This window comes from Mobula birostris, chromosome 29 (assembly GCF_030028105.1).
Source record: "Mobula birostris isolate sMobBir1 chromosome 29, sMobBir1.hap1, whole genome shotgun sequence".
Lineage (NCBI taxonomy): Eukaryota > Metazoa > Chordata > Chondrichthyes > Myliobatiformes > Myliobatidae > Mobula > Mobula birostris.
The window spans coordinates 30,498,659-30,518,828 of NC_092398.1; the positions used below are offsets into that span (position 1 = coordinate 30,498,659).

The 20,170-nt window shown below is 52.0% G+C and overlaps 1 protein-coding gene across 3 annotated transcripts in view; it reads left to right on the plus strand.

Annotated features, from left to right (window-relative positions):
* The window catches only part of gripap1 (GRIP1 associated protein 1), a 98,021-nt gene extending 82,145 nt beyond the window's left edge, over positions 1-15,876 (plus strand). For all 3 annotated transcript variants that reach the window (XM_072246232.1, XM_072246233.1, XM_072246234.1), the window contains 6 exons: positions 2,982-3,081; positions 4,580-4,701; positions 10,419-10,535; positions 10,887-10,980; positions 11,930-12,084; positions 13,718-15,876. In XM_072246232.1, the coding sequence (XP_072102333.1) occupies positions 2,982-3,081; positions 4,580-4,701; positions 10,419-10,535; positions 10,887-10,980; positions 11,930-12,084; positions 13,718-13,810 (681 nt within the window). In that variant the 3' untranslated portion in view covers positions 13,811-15,876. The remainder of the gene's footprint in view (positions 1-2,981; positions 3,082-4,579; positions 4,702-10,418; positions 10,536-10,886; positions 10,981-11,929; positions 12,085-13,717) is intronic.
* Positions 15,877-20,170: the final 4,294 nt, after the last annotated feature.

Consider the following 20,170-nt stretch of genomic DNA (forward strand, 5'->3'; position numbering starts at 1 on the left):
TTGAGGTCTGGAGAGGGCCTCCTCACCCACCCTTTCTTCCACCACCACCACCACCCACGGTTCCAACAAGAAAGGTTTGGGTTCTTGCTGTGCATGGAGGGAGGGGGAAATGCCACCGTTTCATCTGCATGGTGGCAGCCGGTTCTCCTAGAATCCAGAGCAGGGAAGAGAAACTGCTCTTCATGTGGATTGGAGGGCGGGGGTTCTGCGGCAAGTCATCACATTTTGAAGCCCCAAGGTCTTTCCCCCATCCACCTGACGGGATACTCCCTCATCTACAATCAGGTGTGTGACGGAACACTCAACACTTGCCTGCATGGAATTGGTCCATGCACTCCACATCCACCACATTACCACTTCCCCCTATATGCAAGTCAGCAATGTAATGGGACACTCCCCACTTGCCTGGGTGGAGTTAGCCCATGCACTTCACATCCGCCACATTACCTTTCCCCTATCCACAAGTTAGCAGTGTGATGGGACACTCCCACATGCCTAGATGGAATTGGTCCACATTACCTCTCCCACATCTACAAGTCAGGAGTGTGATAGGACTATCCCCACTTGCCTGGGTGGAGTTAGTCCATGCACTCCACATCCACCACATTATATTCCGCATGTCTACAAGTCAGGAGTGTGATGGGACATTCCCTCATGCTGGGTGGATTTTAGTCCATGCACTCCACATCCACCACGTTATATTCCACATGTCTACAAGTCAGGAGTGTGATGGGACATTCCCTCATGCTGGGTGGATTTTAGTCCATGCACTCCACATCCACCACATTATATTCCACATGTCTACAAGTCAGGAGTGCGATGGGACATTTCCTCATGCTGGGGGTGGATTTTAGTCCATGTACTCCACATCCACCACATTATATTCCACGTGTCTACAAGTCAGGAGTGTGATGGGACATTCCCTCATGCTGGGTGGATTTTAGTCCATGCACTCCACATCTGCTGCAGTACCTCCCCCGTCTACAAGTCAGGTGTGTGACAAGACACCCCTAGGAAGGGGTGGTTCTAACAACTGTCAAGGAGCTCAGTACAGTCCGGGACAGGGCACCACTATCGACCGGCACCTTCTGAAACGCTCCCTCCCTCTGCCACTGTGGCTGCACCATCTACAGGAGGCACTGCGGTCCCTCGCTTGGAGCCACTCTGACTGCCCCTCCTGAACCCGAGCCTCTTTCCCCACCAAGGGCAGTGAGCACTGTATTACCTCCCCGGCAGGGAAATCTCTTGGCCGCTCTTTCGCCATCATTGTTCATGCACCTGCCCGAACATCTTTATAAAAGTGGTTATTGTACCTGCCTCTTCCTCTGGCAGCTCGTTCCACATGCGGACCACCCTCTGCATGAGAAAGATGCTCCTCCGATTCCTGTTAAATCTCTGCCCCTCACCTAGACCTCTGCCCTTGAGTCCTGGGTGAAGGAGACTGTATGCATTCTCCCGCTATCTCTGCCCCTCATATTTTCCACCCCCCCATCCCCGAATCCTATGCTCCAAGAAATAAAGTCCCAGCCTGCCCAAACCCTCCCCGTCACTCAAGTCACAGAGCAAGACACCAGAAAAACTGACCCTTCAGCCCTTCTAATCTGTGCTGAGCTATTAATCTGTCTTGCCCCATTGACCCACACCTGGAGTGTAGTCCTCCAAGTACTTATCCAAACTTCTCTTAAATGTTGAACTCGAACCCCCATCCACCACTTCCACTGGCAGCTCGTTCTGTACTCTGAGTGAAGAAGCCCCCCCTCAGGTTCGTTCCTCTTAAATATTTCACCTTTCAGCCTTGCCCCATGACCTCTTGTCTCACTTAACCTCAGTGTTGGCGAGAAAGCTTGCTTGCATTTACCCGATCTATAACCCTCATAAATCTGCATATCTCTATCAAATCTCCCCTCATTCTCCTCTGCTCCAGGGAATGAAGTTCTAACCTATTCAACCTTTCCCTATAATTCAGGCCCTCCAGTCCCTGCAACATCCTTGTGAATTTTCTCTGTACTCTTACAATTGTATTGATATCTTTCCTGTCGGTAGGTGACCAAAACTGCACACAATACTCCAAATTAGGCCTCACCAACTTCGACATAGCATCCCAACTCCTGTACTCAATACTTTAATTTATGAAGGCCAATGTGCCAAAAGCACACTTTTTGCCTGTGCTGCCACTTACAAGGAGCACTTGCACTGGCAGCTCATTCTCCACTCTCGCCATCCTCTGAGAGAAGAAGTTTCCCCTCATTTACTTAATTGAGACACACAGTGTGGAACAGGCCCTAAACACAAAATACTCTGCAGATGCTGGGGTCAAAGCAACACTCACAGCACGCTGGAGGAACTCAGCAGGTCGGGCAGCATCCGTGGAAATGATCAGTCAACATTTCGGGCCGGAACCCTTCATCAGGACACACACACAGGTCCTGATGAAGGGTTCCGTCCCGAAACGTTGACTGATCATTTCCACGGATGCTGCCCGACCTGCTGAGTTCCTCCAGCGTGCTGTGAGTGGAACGGGCCCTCTAATCCAACGAACCTCACCACCCGGCAACTCACTGATCACAGGACAAATTACAATGACCAATTAACCTACTAACCAGTACGGTTTTGGACTGTGGGAGGAAACCGGAGCACCCGGAGGAAACCCACGCAGGCTCGGTGGGGACATACCAATTCCTTACAGACACCCCAAGGTGTAACAGGGTCGGGCTAACCGCCATGATACTGTGGCAGCACCTCATTTTCCCTTTCACCCAAGAGTTTTGGCAACACTCTCGATGCTGTGCACTCTCGCCCCTGCTGAGGGGCACCTTCCCTGCGTCCATTTGGACGGGGTGCACCTGCTCAGGGTCAGGCGGTGCGATTGCCCCTGAACGCAGTGAAGAGGTCCCTCCATCGACACTGGAAGCAGGCGTAGCGGGTTGGGTCTTTGCTGCTTGCTGACGCTGTTTGTCTCTCGGTCACCTTCTCTTCCTCAGCTGAAGGACCTGAAGAGGCAGCTGCAGCTCGAACGCAAGAGGGCCGACAAGCTTCAGGAGCGGCTGCAGGACATCCTCACCAACACCAAGTCCAGGACAGGTAGGCTGGCCCCCTCCCCCTCAGCTGGGCAGGCATGGGAGGAAGGGCTAACGCAGACCTCCCCATCCCTGCAGTGTCCTCTCGTAACAAATCTGCTTCATCCCCAGTTCCAGTACAGTGAGTAGGGCTATTGTCTCGCACCACTAGGGACCAGTGTTCGATCCCGAATGCTGTCCTCTGTGTGTGTGTGTGTGTGTGTGTGTGTGTGTGTGTGTGTGTGTGTGTGTGTGTGTGTGTGTACGCACGTCCTCCCCATGACTCTGTGTGTGCGTGTACATAGAATTGGTACATCCTCTTCATGACTGTATGTATGTATGTGTGTGTGTGTGTGTGTGTGTGTGTGTGTGTGTCTGTCTGTATGTGTCTAATTTCCTCCCAATTTCCAAGGTCGCTAATGGCTGTCTGGTGCCTCCGTGAAAGAGGATTAGCGACCAAATGGAAAATGTACTCCTGGGAGTGAGGACTGTACTCAGTAGTCAAAGAAAGAGCTAGCATGGAACCAGGCCCTTCAGCACACCAAGAGTAAAAACCACACACTTAGATACCAATACAACCCCAGCCCATCTCTTTCTTTCTTTCTTTCTCTCTCTCTCTCGTGACTGACACACGTCATGAAATTTGTTGTTTTGCAATGGCAGTGCAATGCATTTTTTTTTACAACTTTGTTGTCAGAAATAAGCATTGCCAAAAGAGAGGGAAATAGAGAGGTTGTGTTCACGGGTTCCTTGTCTGTTCACAAACCTGATGGCAGAGGGGAAGGAAGCCGTTCCTGATTCGTTGAGTGTGGGTGGGTCTGCCACTCCCTGAGGCTGGTTTTACTCTGAATTTAGAACAGTAAAGTACAGCAACAGTTACTGAAGTTAAGCCAAACTAGTTAAACAAGTACTTAAATGTCTAATCTAATCCCTTCTGCCTACACAGTGTCCATATCCCACCAATCCCTGCATCCCTAAGAGCCTCTGAAACATCTCTACCCTCTCTACCCTATCTCCCTGATAGCACACTCCAGCACCCACCACTCTGTGCTTTTAAAAAAAACTTGCCCTGCATGTCTCCTCTAAATTTTCTCCTTTAATCTTAATGCACAAGATATAGGAACTGTAGGAGGCCATTTGGCCATTTGTGCCTGCTGTGCTATTCCATTGTGGCCGCTTTATTTTCTCTCTCATCCCCATTCTCCTGCCTTCACCCCAGAACTAATCGAGAGCCTACCAACCTCCGCTTTAAATACACACAATGACTTGTCCTCCCTGGCTGATTCACCACCCTCTGGCTAAGAAATTCCTCCTTATCTCTGCTGTAAAGGGATGCCCTTCTATCCTGAGGCTGTGCCCTCTGATCCTAGACTCCCCCACCACAGGAAACATCCTCTCCACACTGTCTAGGCCTTTCAATGTTCGACGAATTCCAGTGACGTTCCCTCTCATGCCATCTATTGCTAGACATTTCGACCCTAACTTCATCCTAAACCCCCTTTCATCTTCTCCATCTCTTTCAGGCCTGGAGGATCTGATGCTGGCAGAGATCAGTTCGCCCAGTCGAACGCAGACAGGTGACAGTAGCAGTGTCTCCTCCTTCAGTTACCGAGAGGCCATCAAGGAGGGGGCGTCCGGCAGCAAGGTGAGTAGCCCACTGGGAGAAGGGGAGAACGGAGAAATGTCCGGGGTGGGGATTCTTGATGATGCTGGCTGATTTACCGAGTCAGCAAGAAGTTCACGAAGGAGAGGCTGAACCGTGTCGACAACTGCAGCTTTTGTTGTCACAGGTGTACATCGCCAAATGCCATTGTAGTTAGCTCTTCGCAGAAACAGCACAGTTCATTACAATCATAAATTAGCATGAATTAACATGTACTTCATTAAAATGAATGTGATTAACGTAAGGTAATATAGATTAACAGGACAGAATAACTCCCAAGTTCATGGAAATACAGTACGACCTAGCATTCAAGAACCTGACAGCAGTGGGGAAGAGATTATCGTTGAAACTTGATGTATGGGTCTTCAGGCTCCTGTACCTGATGGCAGCATTGAGAAGAGGGCATGGTCCAGTTGGTGGGGTAGAGAGGGTCACCTTCCTGACACAATGCCCCGTATGTTCTCTGTGGCCTCTTGCGTTCCTGTGCACCGAAGTCCCCACACCAGGCTCTCAGTCAGTGGTTGAATCTTCTAATCTGAGTGTCTCTTTCCTTCCCCAGGGGCTTTTCTCCCTCACGTACATAGAAGCAGACCCTTTGGCTCACTGAGTATGTACTGATCATGAACCACCCTCTCATTCCCCTCAATTCCAAACCCCCCCACCAAAACCCTTCACTCTCACACTCGGGGTGGGGAACAATTCACGCTCTTCTGCACTGTTGTAACGGGTGGTTATTTGAGTTATAGTCACCTTCCTGTCGGTTTGAACCTGTCCCCTGACCCCTCTCACTAACACAGCGTTTTCACCCACAGAAATGCTGCTCACTGGATGTGTTTTTGTTTTTCACGCAATTCTTTGTAAACTCTAGAAACTGTTGTGCATGAAAATCCCAGGAGATCAGTTTCTGAGATACTCAAACCACCCCATCTGGCACCAACAGTCATTCCCCAGTCAAAGGCACTTCGATCACATTTCTTCCCCACTCTGATGTTTGGTCTGAACAACAACTGAACCTCTTGACCATGTCTGCATGCTTTGATGCATGAAGTTGCTGCCACATGATTGACTGATTAGATATTTGCATTAATGAGCAGGTGTACAGGTGTAACACACATCAAAGTTGCTGGTGAACGCAGCAGGCCAGGCAGCATCTCTAGGAAGAGGTACAGTCGACGTTTCAGGCCGAGGCCCTTCGTCAGGACTAACTGAAGGAAGAGCTAGTAAGAGATTTGAAAGTGGGAGGGGGAGGGGGAGATCCAAAATGATAGGAGAAGACAGGAGGGGGAGCGATGGAGCCAAGAGCTGGACAGGTGATTGGCAAAAGGGATATGGGAGGATCATGGGACAGGAGGCCCAGGGAGAAGGAAAGGTGGGCAAGGTGGAAAAACCCAAAGGATGGGCAAGGGGTATAGTCAGAGGGACAGAGGGAGAAAAAGAAGAGAGAGGGAGAGAGAAAGAATGTGTGTATATAAATAAATCACGGATGGGGTATGAGGGGGAGGTGGGGCATTAGCGGAAGTTTGAGAAGTCAATGTTCATGCCATCAGGTTGGAGGCTACCCAGATGGAATAGAAGGTGTTGTTCCTCCAACCTGAGTGTGGCTTCATCTTTACAACAGAGGAGGCCATGGATAGACATATCAGAACGGGAATGGGATGTGGAATTAAAATGTGTGGCCACTGGGAGATCCTGCTTTCTCTGGCGGACAGAGCGCAGCTGTTCAGCAAAATGGTCTCCCAGTCTGCGTCGGGTCTCACCAATATATAGAAGGGCACATCGGGAGCACCGGACGCAGTATATCACCCCAGCCGACTCACAGGTGAAGTGTTGCCTCACCTGGAAGGACTGTCTGGGGCCCTGAATGGTGGTAAGGGAGGAAGTGTAAGGGCATGTGTAGCACTTGTTCCACTTACACGGATAAGTGCCAGGAGGGAGATCAGTGGGGAGGGATGGGGGGGACGAATGGACAAGGGAGTCGCGTAGGGAGCGATCCCTGCGGAAAGCGAGGGGTGGGGAGTGAAAGATGTGCTTAGTGGTGGGATCCCGTTGGAGGTGGCGGAAGTTACGGAGAATAATATGTTGGACCCGGAGGCTGGTGGGATGGTAGGTGAGGACCAGGGGAACTCTATTGATGGTTTCACTGAACTCCCGTCGAAGAGAAGATTTTAACTTCTTCAGTGTAGGCATCACAGAAGAGGCTTCGCAGTAGTGAATTTAAAAACATAAACACGAGGAATTCTGCAGATGGTGGAAATTCAAGCAACACACATCAAAGTTGCTGGTGAACGTTCACCAGAAACTTTGATGTGTCTTGCTTGAATTTCCACCATCTGCAGAATTCCTCGTGTTTAGGTGTACTTGATAAAGTAGCCACTGAGTGTGTATAAAAATAAGCACCATTAACACTAAAGTGTCCATTGTAGTGCAAGCTGGTCACAGTGTTGCTGTACTGACGCAGTGATTCAGGTTGTGCAGGGCGCAGGTTGTTCATGTGGGGAGTACGGGATATCAGGAAGCAAGCAAGGTAAGAGATGGGCTGAATGGCCTCCTGTGTCGTATTAGCATTGGTTTATTATTGCCATATGTTCGAGTTGTCTTGCAGACTGATCATACTGATCAGATCATTACACAGCGCATTGAGGTAGAACACAGTAAAACAACAACAGTGCAGAAGTTATTTGTTTATAGGGTGATAGGTAGCGGCCCTTCAAGCCACTCCACCCATCAACCCCCGATTTAACCCTAGCCTAATCACGGGACATCAATCTACCGACCGTTAGGCATGTCTTTGGAGTGTGGGAGGAAGCCCAGACATTCGTGGGGAGAACGTACAAACTGCTTACAGGCAGTGGCAGGAATTGAACCCGGGTGCTGGTACTCTACTGCACTCTCAGCCAAAGTGTAAACGCTACAGAGCAAGTGCGGGTAGACGGTAAAGTGCACAATCATAACCAGGTAGGTTGTGCGGTTTCTGCAGAAGTCCGATAACAGAAGTGGAGAAGCCGTCGTTGAGCCTGGCGGGACGTATTTTCTGCTCGATGGGAGAAGGAAGAAGGGAGAATGTCCAGGGTGGGCAGGTGATTTTGCCTACACTTACTGCTGCCTCGCTAAAGCAGCCAGCACATTCAGAGTCCGTGGAGGGGAGGCTGGTTTCCATGATGTGCTGAGCTGTGGCAACAGCTCTCTGGGGTCACGTGCGGATCATTTGCCGTACCGAGCTGTCGTGCGTTTAGATAGTATGCTTTCTGGGGTGCATCAATAAACAATCAGTAAGAGTCAACTGGACACACCAGATTTCTTAAAGCCAGGAAGTAGGGGCGACGGTGAGATCGATGGCCTTGAAACAAATGAGAAATTAATTTTTAAGCTTTCAGCAAAGGGGAGGAGATGAGACAATAAAAAGAATGTTTGCATTTGGGTGCAGCCTTGGAAAGTGAATTAGGACAGGCTCTACCGATTGGGCCAAGGAGATTTGAGTTAGGAACAAACATGTTTTACATAAAGAATCCCAGTGAGACTGGAATACCGTGCATGAGTCTGGTCCCCTTTCCCAAGGAAGGGATCGAGGGAGTGCGGCAAACATCCTATCCTCGTTATATGCTGGGGATACGTTCCTCAAAGTCGAATTATTTAAAGGGAGAAAATAGGGATGAGTTCTTGAGGGCTTCCTAAATATGTTTTATCTGTAATTCATTCACATTTTCATACCAATACGACACAAAAGCAGTACCACAAGGCAACATTCATATTATATTTCATCAGTTTAAGGTAATATTCAACGTAAGAAATCATAGAAAGGTAACTTACTAGGGTGTAAGGTACTCACCAATAGTGGCAGGTGTGTTGGCTCCGGGAGATGAGTAGCTGTTGTGGTGTCAGGCAGCTTTACATGGATAAGGTGGATGGTTGTGTGTCGTCAGGATCATCAAGGACAGCAAGGGGTGAAGGAAGATTCACAAAACTCTCAGTACTGCCGGCAGCAGGAGATTACGTCGGTGTGAAGAAAGTGGTGAGGGTTGTTTGCTTGGCAACATTTTGTTTTTCAGCATAAATTTGCTCGTAGGGAAGAAGGCTTGACTGCAGGGAATGACTGAAATGCTGACTCCGTTCTAAACTTGGGTCCATGTCCATTGCCATTTGTGCCAAGTGTTCCGCAGCCTTAAAAAAATTCTGCCAGTTGCTTCAGAGTGGAAGACCTGACCTCTTTCCAGGATTCACCAGTGTTGTTGATGGCATGTCTGATGTTGAAGGGCTTCCACCATTCCCTCACCATTGGTAAACTCCCGGGATTTTCAAAACTGTCTGTTGCTTGCAGCATCTGAGAGACAGTTCGCCGTAAAAAAAATACGCCTTGAATGTGGATATCACAGCTTGGTCGAGTGGTTGAATCAGCGATGTGTTAGGCGGCAGGAAACGCACTGTTATGTTAGGATGAATGCTGTCCAAATGTTTAGGACGGGCTGGTGCATTGTCACGCAACAAAAGAACTTTAAAAGCAAGATTCTGTTCCTGGCAGTAGTGTTCAGCCTCAACAGCAAAATGATTAGCAAACCAATCTTCAAAGATTTGACCAGTGACCCATGCTTTCTTTTTAGCTGCCCAGTGGGCAGGAAGCATATTCTTACTCAAACCCTTAAGAGCACGGGGCTTTAGTGAATGGTAAACTAAGAGCGGCTCATCTTACAGTCTCCTTCGGCGTTGGAACACATAAAGCAAAGTCAATCTATCCTTTGCTGCCTTGAAACCTGACGCAGTTTTCTCATCCTTACTTATGTAAGTACGTTTCGGCATACTGTTCGAAAAAAGCCCGGTCTCGTCTGCATTAAACACCTGCTTTGGTGTGATGCCTAACTCAGCTATCAAAGCCCACAACTGCACAGGGTAGAGTCCCAGAGCTGTGTTACCTTCACCTGATGCTGCCCTGTTTATAATTTCCAGCTTGTTTTCCAAGTGTTAAAGCGGTTCTCTGCCACTCGGCTGATGGCCCAGGACTTGACATCGGACACTTAGGAGGCGTAGTTAAATATTTCAAGCACAAAATCACTGCACCGTCGGTAAAAACACAAAAGTTTAAGAGCGCAAGATCGCACATCCACGCGTTGCCAAAACCAATGCGAGACTGGCGGGAGTGAGACTGTGAGGCGTGCGCACGTGACTTGCATTGGTGGGTAATCAGTGCTCCTTGCATAACTGTGAGTTTTGGACGCATATAACATGAAGTTGGTAGAATAGGTTCCTCGCATAACTGAATCTGCATAGTCTGAAGACGCATATAATGAGGATAGGGTGAATGTTGATTTCTGGAGGTGGGTCCATGAGGAGAGTGTAAGCAGACCAGGGCTGCTTCCTCCAGGAAGATGTGAGCTTCTAAGATCCTGCAAGGCTTGATGAGATGGGGAGGATGGGGCCACGTTCAAGTTTGTGGATGGTATCTCCCCGCTTGGCGAGTCTAAAGCCAGTGGATCTCAAGAGGGTTCAGGACAAAGATGGAGAGAAATCTCTTCAGCCAGAAGATGGGAAGTTCTTCGAATTCTCTGCCCAAGGAGCTCAGCTGATGGGAAATATTCGGGGGGGGGGGGTTGTGGAGGGGTTTCAGGGTGCCAGAGAAAAGGAAAGGATCATGGAGCTGGTGGAACGCGCGCTGGGGTGTGGCCCGAACTCTCCCCATCTCTCAGTTGTTGCTTCTCTTGACCCCACAGTCCAACACGGGCAGTCCACAGTCACAGCGACCGGCAGACCTGTCCGACGACGAGATCTCTGACCTGTTCCAGAGGCTGGCTGAAGTGCAGCAGGAGAAATGGATGCTGGAGGAGAAGGTGAGGGAGAAGAGGGATGGGATGGGGCAGGAGGAAAGGGAGAGGGAGGGGAGGGAGCAGGAAGAAAGAGGAGAGGGTGGGGAAAAGGCAGAAGGAAGGAGGGGAGGGACAGAAGGAAGGGGAAAATGAACCTAACCCTTTACTACCCTCTTACCCCTCACCCCTTCCACCTTCCCCTATCCCTCTCCCCATCCCACCCCCTTTCCCCTCTCTCTCAATACCACCCATCACGGCCTCCCACCCTCACCCTTCATACTGTCCCTCCCTCTCTCTCCCCGCCACCTCTCTCACCCTCTCTTTCTCCCGCCCATGCTGTGTTGGCTCACTGTGAGATCCCACCTCTGCCCACAGGTGAAGCACCTGGAGGTGAGCTGCTCCTCGATGGCAGACGACCTGTGCAGGAAGAGCTCCATTATCGAAACCTACGTCATGGACAGCCGGATTGGTGAGTGTCCGTCAGGGATGCATTGACATCTCCAGCACCAGGGGGATGGACAGGACAAAGTATGTACCAGAGGCCTGGGTCCTGGGTCCTGGGATGACGAAGGACGACAGGCACTCGGGTCCGCTGTGCCGGCCCCTGTCCATTCACCTGGCTCCAGGTTTGACTGAGGGAAGAGGGAGAGGGTGGCAGAGAGGAAGGACAGACAGAGAAGGATGGGACATGGAGATAAAGAGAGAGAGACGGTCAGGTGTATGAGACCAGTGGACTCAGTTAACTGGCTGGTGACGACAGGAAGAGGAGAAATGGCCAGGATACATTGGCATTGCAGTGCATACTCCTGACCAACTTCAGGGCCACAGCAGTCCTGGTAACCTCTCAGTCCCTCTGTATCTTTTCACACAGTCCCCTCCCCCCTCCCCTCTCCCCTTCCCCCTCCTCTCCTCCCTTTCCCCTCCCCTCCTCACACCTCCCTCTCTTCCTTCCCCTCTCTCCCTCCCCCTTTTTCTCTGTGTCTCACACTCTGTCTCACATTCTCCCTTCCCCCCATCCCCCTCTCTGTCTGAGTGTGTGTGTCCTCTCTCTCTCCCTCCCTGCCCTTCTCTGTCTCTCATACTTTGTCACACTATCGCTCTCTGTCTCGTAATATCTCTATCTCGCCTCTCTGTCTCGTTCACTCCCTCCTTCTCTCTGACTTCCTTTGTGAGCCCCCCCTCTGCCTTTGTGTTGCTTGCTGACCTGTGACCCATCCTCTCTGCCTTTGTGTTGCTCGCTGACCTGTGACCCATCCCCTCTGCTTTTGTGTTGCTCGCTGACCTGTGACCCATCCCCTCTGCCTTTGTGTTGCTCGCTGACCTGTGACCCATCCCCTCTGCCTTTGTGTTGCTCGCTGACCTGTGACCCATCCCCTCTGCCTTTGTGTTGCTTGCTGACCTGTGCCCTGTGCCCACAGATGTGACGATGGGCCATGGGCCGGGCGAGCGCAGTGGCCTGGGCAGTGTGCTGCGGGACCTGGTGAAGCCGGGCGACGAGAACGTGCGGGAGATGAACAAGAAGCTGCAAAACATGCTGGAGGAGCAGCTGACCAAGAACATGCACCTGCAGAAGGTACGGCCGCAGGACCGGGCAGGGTGGGGGCACAGGGCAGGGTCCGGCCGCAGGACCGGGCAGGGTGGGGACGCAGGGCAGGGTCCGGCCGCAGGACCGGGCAGGGTGGGGACGCAGGGCAGGGTCCGGCCGCAGGGACCGGGCAGGGTGGGGACGCAGGGCAGGGTCCGGCCGCAGGACCGGGCAGGGTGGGGACGCAGGGCAGGGTCCGGCCCCAGGACCGGGCAGGGTGGGGCCGCAGGGCAGGGTCCGGCCTCAGGACCGGGCAGGGTGGGGACGCAGGGCAGGGTCCGGCCGCAGGACCGGGCAGGGTGGGGGCGCAGGGCAGGGTCCGGCCGCAGGATCGGGCAGGGTGAGGACACAGGGCAAGGTCCGGCCTCAGGGCCAGGCTGAACAGGGTCCAGCCGCAGGACCGGGCAGGGTGGGGACGCAGGGCAGGGTCCGGCCGCAGGATCGGGCAGGGTGGGGACGCAGGGCAGGGGTCCGGCCGCAGGATCGGGCAGGGTGGGGACGCAGGGCAGGGTCCGGCCTCAGGACCGGGCAGGGTGGGGGCGCAGGGCAGGGTCCGGCCTCAGGACCGGGCAGGGTGGGGGCGCAGGGCCAGGCTGAACAGGGTCCGGCCGCAGGACCGGGCAGGGTGGGGGGCGCAGGGCAGGGTCCGGCCTCAGGACCGGGCAGGGTGGGGGCGCAGGGCAGGGTCCGGCCTCAGGACCGGGCAGGGGTGGGGGCGCAGGGCAGGGTCCGGCCGCAGGACCGGGCAGGGTGGGGACGCAGGGCAGGGTCCGGCCGCAGGACCGGGCAGGGTGGGGACGCAGGGCAGGGTCCGGCCGCAGGACCGGGCAGGGTGGGGGCGCAGGGCAGGGTCCGGCCTCAGGACCGGGCAGGGTGAGGACGCAGGGCAGGGTCCGGCCTCAGGACCGGGCAGGGTGGGGGCGCAGGGCAGGGTCCGGCCTCAGGGCCAGGCTGAACAGGGTCCGGCCGCAGGACCGGGCAGGGTGGGGGCGCAGGGCAGGGTCCGGCCTCAGGGCCAGGCTGAACAGGGTCCGGCCGCAGGACCGGGCAGGGTGGGGGCGCAGGGCAGGGGTCCGGCCTCAGGGCCAGGCTGAACAGGGTCCGGCCGCGGGGACCGGGCAGGGTGGGGACGCAGGGCAGGGTCCGGCCGCAGGACCAGGCAGGGTGGAGACGCAGGGCAGGGTCCAGTCGCAGGACCGGGCAGGGTGGGGGCACAGGGCAGGGTCCAGTCGCAGGACCAGGCAGGGTGGGGGCGCAGGGCAGGGTCCAGTCGCAGGGCTGGCCTGGACAGGGTTGGGGCGCAGGGCCAGGCTGGGCAGGGTTGGGGCACAGAGCAGGGTGATGCCCAAGAGTGCACAGGACAACATCTCAATGGAGGGGCAATGGGAGGACTGGGCCGATTCCCCAGCGGAGGGAGGGATGTGGGGTCCCAAGGGAGGGGTAGGGTGGGGCTCCGGCACTCCCCTATTATGATTGGATATCCCTGTTTTTCCTTGTGTCCCATCTTCCCCAACTGTGAATCCCCCCCCTCCCCAATCCATATCCCTTCTGTCTTTGTGACCCCCTTATACTTCTCCCACCCACAATCTCTCTCCCTCCCCCTCCACCCCCCCAACCGCAGGACCTGGAGGTGATGTCTCAGGAGTTGGTGAGACTGAGCAAAGCTCAATCAACACTAGGTGACGAAGTGAACGAGCCTCCCGCTCACAGCTGAAGGGCCTGTCAACCAACCGGTCACTGCGAGATGGGGGAGAGACCCCCAGCCCACACTGTGCACCTGTACATAATGCGTGTGTATATATAAAGCAGATGTCTATATATATATATGTAATGTATAGTGTGAATATAAAGCAGTCTATGGTTTTGTTCAAATTCCCGAGGGCCTCTCCTCTCTGCTAATCATTCCTGTGGAGCCTGCCTGTCTGTCTGACTGTAACTGCACCTCCTGACCCCCACCCACCCACCTCATATTTCCTCACTCTGTGGGATAAACCGAGGGATTTTGTTTCTACATAACGTTCTCATCTGTAACAATGGATCTCCTCACATCCTCAAGTGAAGCTTCCTCCACACCGTTCCATCACACACTCCCGGGGTCAGACACAGAGTGAAACTCCCTCCACACCATCCCATCACCCACTGCTGGGGTCAGACACAGAGTGAGGCTCCCTCCACACCGTCCCATCACACACTCCTGGGGTCAGACACAGAGTGAGGCTCCCTCCACACCGTCCCATCACACACTCCTGGGGTCAGACACAGAGTGAAGCTCCCTCCACACTGTCCCATCACACACTCCCGGGGTCAGGCACAGAGTGAAACTCCCTCCACACATTCCTTGAACACTGAGGAGGGACAGGGAGGTTTAAATTCTGTATACCATCCATGTGACCCCCCCCGCCCCCTCCCGGAACATCACCACACCCAGGGGAGTGGAGGAACATTGGGATCAGGTGACGTACAAACTCACTGCCTTGGGTCTAGTGCCTAGTGATCCTTTTCTGCCATATCTTTAGATTTTGCTTATCAGCCTGACTGCTTTGGCCAAGTGTGTCTTCTGATGGAAGATGTTGGCGAGCACCTCGTGTTGCTCCCCTGCCCTCCCCGCCCCTGGCGGAGCTGGCTTGTCCAGTGACGACGGGAGAGTGGGAAAAATCTGCATAAGGGTTAATTTCTCACGCTCTCATGTTGTGAGCCTGGCATCTCCCTGTGACTATAGAAGGGTTAATCCTGTTCCACAGTATGGTGGGGGCAGCGTTGGGCCATTCGGCCCATCGAATTTGCTCTGCCGTTCCATCACGGCTGATTTATTTTCCCTCACAAGCCCATCCTCCTGCTTTTGGCACTGTGACGCATCGAGAACGTCCGCTTTAGCTATACCCAGCAACATGGCCTCCAAGCAACGAATTCCACAGGTGCATCTCTGGCTAAAGAAATCGCTCCAGGTCTCTGTTCTTTGTGTTGTGAGGCTGTGCCCTCTGGTCCTAGACCCCCCCCCCCCACCCCCACCGTAGCAAACATACTGTTCACCTCCACTCCTTTCAGTATTCGAGAGGTTACAATGAATTCCCCCCTCTCATTCTTCTAAGCTTAAGTGAATACAGGCCCAAAGCCTTCAAACGCTCCTCATACGTTAACCCTTTTATTCCCAGGATCATTTACACCAACCTCCTCTGGAGCCATTCCAATGCCAGCACATACTTTCCTAGACAGGGGGCCCAGAACTGCTCACTGCACTCCCAAGTGCAGTCTGACCAATGCCTTATAAAGCCTTGGCATTACATCCTCGCTTTGGCAGGGGTGTAGAAACAGGGAAAGCCTACAGGGTGGATTACGGATGTACGCCTGAGGCACTGCGCCTTCCCTGCCACAGTGGCACAGCGGGTAGAGCTGCCAGCTCTCAGCGCACGAGACCTGCCTTCGATCCTGTCCTGTCTGTGCATGAGTGTGTGTTTGTGCGTTACTCAATAGGATCGGCGCAGGTCAGGTTCTTGACGGTCGGAGCGGTCGCGGTGGGCCAAAATGTGTTTCCCCCTGCTCTAGCCCCATGTGCTCCGAGTCTCCCTCTCCGAGTCACAGCTGGAGGGGGTGAGGTCAGGTGGAGTGTGTCCAGTTCTCTGCAGCCCCACCATCACATCCCCCTGCCCCGTGGGGTAGGGACAGGGAAGATTCTCCTCCCGTGGACTGTGTGGGGGTAGCTCCCCTGGTGCTCGTGCTCCCTGTCCTGTTGTCACTGAGCTGCCTGGAACAGGAGTGGAATAAAGTGTTTCTGCCAGGTTACTCGTCCGTGCACTGACTTGTTCTCTCTCTAACTCCCTCTTCATCAATCTTACACCCATAGTTCCTGAGGATGGACAGTCTCACCAGTGAGTCATCTCTGACCCCCTCCTCCTCATCCCTCCCCCTCCACCCTCCACCCCCTCCCCTCTCTCCCCCTCCCCTCTCTCCCCCTCTCCCCCTTCCCCCCCTCTCCCCCTTCCCCCTCTCTCCCCCTTCCCCCTCTCTCCCCCTTCCCCCTCTCTCCCCCTTCCCCCTCCCCCTCTCTCCCCTTTCCTCCCCCTCTCTCCCCTTTCCTCCCCCTCTCTCCCCTTTCCTCCCCCTCTCTCCCCTTTCCTCCCCCCTCTCCCTCCCCCTTCCTCTCCCCCTCTCTCCCCTTTCCCGTTCTCCCCCTCCCCTTCACCCCCTTCTCACACATCTCCCCCTCCCCCTCACACTCTTACCATCTCTCCCCTATCTCACCCTCTCCACCCTCCACTCCCCCTCACTCTTCCTCTCCGCTTAAGAGTTGGTGAAGGAACTTATTTCTGTTTGAGTCTCTGTACCCAAGTGCACACACCACTGGTAGGATCTGCTTAAGCCTATAGCAGTGGTGACTCTGCCAGAGAGAATGTGTTTGACTCAGTAAGTGAACTTGTACAACGTGTTCCAGGTGGAGAGGGGTGCAGATGACCCCCCCCCCCACCACACACTGTGGTTGAAGAAACGAGGAAGCAGTCAGTGGAATATAGCCGCAGCTGATAAACCTGCTCGGGCAAGTTTGCAACTGCATTTCAGATCATTTGAAGACTGTTTTAAATCTGACGTTGTATGGTGAGATCATTGAAGGATCTCTTGGGAGGAAGAGTGATCACAACAAAATTAAATTTCAGCTTCTCTCTGAGCATCAACCTGCTGAGACCCACAGACTGCTTGTTGCTACTTATTGATGGAAATGGTTTGAACAACGGGGGTGCACAGTGTTAAACCACAGGATTAGTAAAATGTCTTAACCCTTAAAAGACCATAGGTTGCGGGAATAAACTAGAAAATATCATAACAGGTGTATAAAGCTCACATTGGCCCCTTAGGGGATTAGTGTGGAACTCTCCATAGACATTTTCAGTGGCACAGTGATAGACCCACTGCCTTACAGGTCCAGACACCTGGGTTGAAAGCCCATCTCTGCCACTATCTCTGTGCATGGAGTTTGCATGTCCTTCTCTGACCATGTGGTTCTCCCCTTCCCCACCCCCACCCACGTCCCACAGAGGTGTGGGGTGGATGGGTATATCGGCCCCGAGTGTATGAGTGAGGTGGTAGAGCTGCCGGGAGGTGGCATCGGCCTCAGAGTCGCCTTTATTGTCACTGACCAGCCTTGTGAATTCTGCTGTTTTGTGGCAGCAGTGCAGTGCAAGGCATAAACAAATGTTAAAAGTTACTGAAATAAATATTGAAAGAAAGGAATAGTGAGTGTGTTCGTGGGTTCACCATCCATTCAGCAATAATAGATAAAGAAGCCATTACGCACAGTGTGAGGTTCACCTGCTCATTAATGCAAATATCTGATCAGCCAATCATGTGGCAGCATCTCAGTGCAGGAAAGCATGCAGACATGGTGAAGAGATTCAGTTGTTCAGACCAAACATCAGAATGGGGAAGAGTTGCGATCGAAGTGACTGTGACGGCGGAATGCTTGCTTGTACCAGACGGAGCAGTAGAAGACCACCAACATACACTTTATCAGATTCAGGAGCTGCCCAATAGAGTGGCCACTGAGTGAGAAAGGACAGGACTACAGAGCGCAAACAAGGCAAATGAACGAGCCAAAATCCTAGCAAGTGTCTGGACCAGTCGGCCTATTGAAAGTGTTGCCTGCAAAGTTCTCTGCATTCTGGAGAGATCCCGGAGGACTAGAAACTGGGCGACGGAAAGCTGAAGAAATTCTTCCTCATCTCTGTTCTAAAAGGATGTCCCTCTATTCTGAGGCTGTGCTCTCTGGTCCTAGATTACCCAACATAGACCCTTTCAATGTGATCCCCCATTCTTCTAAATTCCGGTGAGTACTGGCCCGGAGCCTGTGAATGCTCCTCATACCCTTTCATTCTTCTGGACCTCTGGACCTTCTCCAATGCCAGCACCTTTTTTTTTAGATAAGAGCCCAAAACTACTCACGATGCTCCAAGTACAGTCTGACCAATGCCTTATAGAGCCGCAAACACAAGGAAATCTGCAGGTGCTGGAAATTCAAGCAACACACAGAAAAAATGCTGGTGAACGCAGCGGGCCAGACAGCATCTATAGATAGAGGTACAGTCAACGACTTGGGCCGAAATGTCGACTGTACCTCTTCCTATAGATGCCACCTGGCCTGTTGCGTTCACCAGCATTTTTTGTGTGTGTGACTTAAAAAGCCTCTGCTTTGCATCCTTGCTTTTATATTCTAGTCCTCTCAAAATAAGTGCCTTCCGACTTAGCCTACAATTTAACTCTTAGGGAATCCGGCAGGAGGACTCACAAGTCCCTTTGTGCCTCTGATATTTGAATTTTCTTGCTGTTTAGAAAATAGTCAATGCCTTTATTCCTCCTACCAAAGTGCATGACCATACACTTCCCTACACTATATTCCATCTGTCACTTTTCTTCCCAGTCCGTCTATGTCCTTGTGCAGACCCCCTGCTTCCTCAACACTACCTGCCCCTCCACCTATCCTCATTCACAAACTTGGCCACAAAACTATCAATTTCTTCAGCTAATGCGACATATAATGTGAAAAGGTGCGGTCCCACACTGATCCCTGCCACTAGTCACCAGAAAAGGCCCCTTTATTCCCACTCTGCCTTCTGCCAATTAGCCAATCTTCTACCATATAACAATTACAGCACGCAAACAGGCCCTCTCGGCCCTTCTAGTCCGTGCCGAACTCTTACTCTCACCTAGTCCCACCGACCCGCACTCAGCCCATAACCCCCCATTCCTTTCCTGTCCATATATCCATCCAATTTTACTTTAAATGACAACATCGAACCTGCCTCAACCACTCCTGCTGGAAGCTCGTTCCACACAGCTACCCTCTCTGAGTAAAGAAGTTCCCCCTCATGTTACCCCGAAACTTGTGCCCTTTAACTCTCAACTCATGTCCCCTTGTTTGAATCTCCCCCACTCTCAATGGAAAAAGCCTATCCACGTCAAGTCTATCTATCCCCCTCATAATTTTAAATACCTCTATCAAGTCCCCCCTCAACCTTCCATGCTCCAAAGAATAAAGACCCAACTTGTTCAATCTTTCTCTGTAACTTAGGAGATGAAACCCAGGCAACATTCTAGTAAATCTCTACTCTCTCCATGATAGTATCTTTCCTGTAATGCTATGGACTTATTAAGCTGCCTCATGTGTGCCACCTTGTCAGAAGCCTTCTGAAAATCCAAATACACAACATCAACTACTCTCCTTTGTTTATCCTGCCTGTTATTTCCTCAAAGAATTCCACCAAAATTGTCAGGCAAGATTGCCCTTAAAGAAAACATCCTGACTTTGGCCTATTTTATCATGCTCTTCCAAGTACCCCGAAACCTTATCCTTAGTAATAGACTCCAACATTTTTCCCAACACTGAAATCAAGCTAACTGGCTAATTTCAAGCTAATTTCCTTCCTTCTGCCTTCTTCCCTTATTAAAGAGTGGAGTGACATTTGGAATTTTCCACTCTTCCAGAACCATTCCAGAATCTTGTGATTCTTGAAAGATCACTACCAGTGCCTCCACAATCTCCTGAGCCACCTCTTTCAGAACCCTGGCGTGTAGTCCGTCTGGTCCATAAGTAAATCTCTCTATGTTATTTATATATTACCGAAGTACGTATATATCACCGTAAACTGCCCTGAGATTTATTCACAGTAGAACAAAGAAATTAAACAGAATCAATGAAAACTACACACAGACTTGCAAACAATGCAAATGTGAAAAAGTACAAATACAAAAAATAAATAATAATAAATATTGATCCCGAGTGGGAAATTCTTTCATTACAGCAGCAACATTTAAAAACACACTTAGCAGACTTAACTAATAATAAAGTACAGAATACTAATATACACAGTAATAATGTAGGAAATAATAAAACAGAGACTATTGTACTATAATGTGTGTTCTCCCGTTGTTCTCCCGTTGCACAGAGATGAACTGTTGGATAGGCTTATTGCATTTGATAAGAAAGGTTTTCTGTAACTATCCTTGTGACAGAAATCTACACATTACAGGCCCTTCAACCCACAATGTCGTGCTGACCATGTAACCTACTCTAGAAACTGTTTAGAAT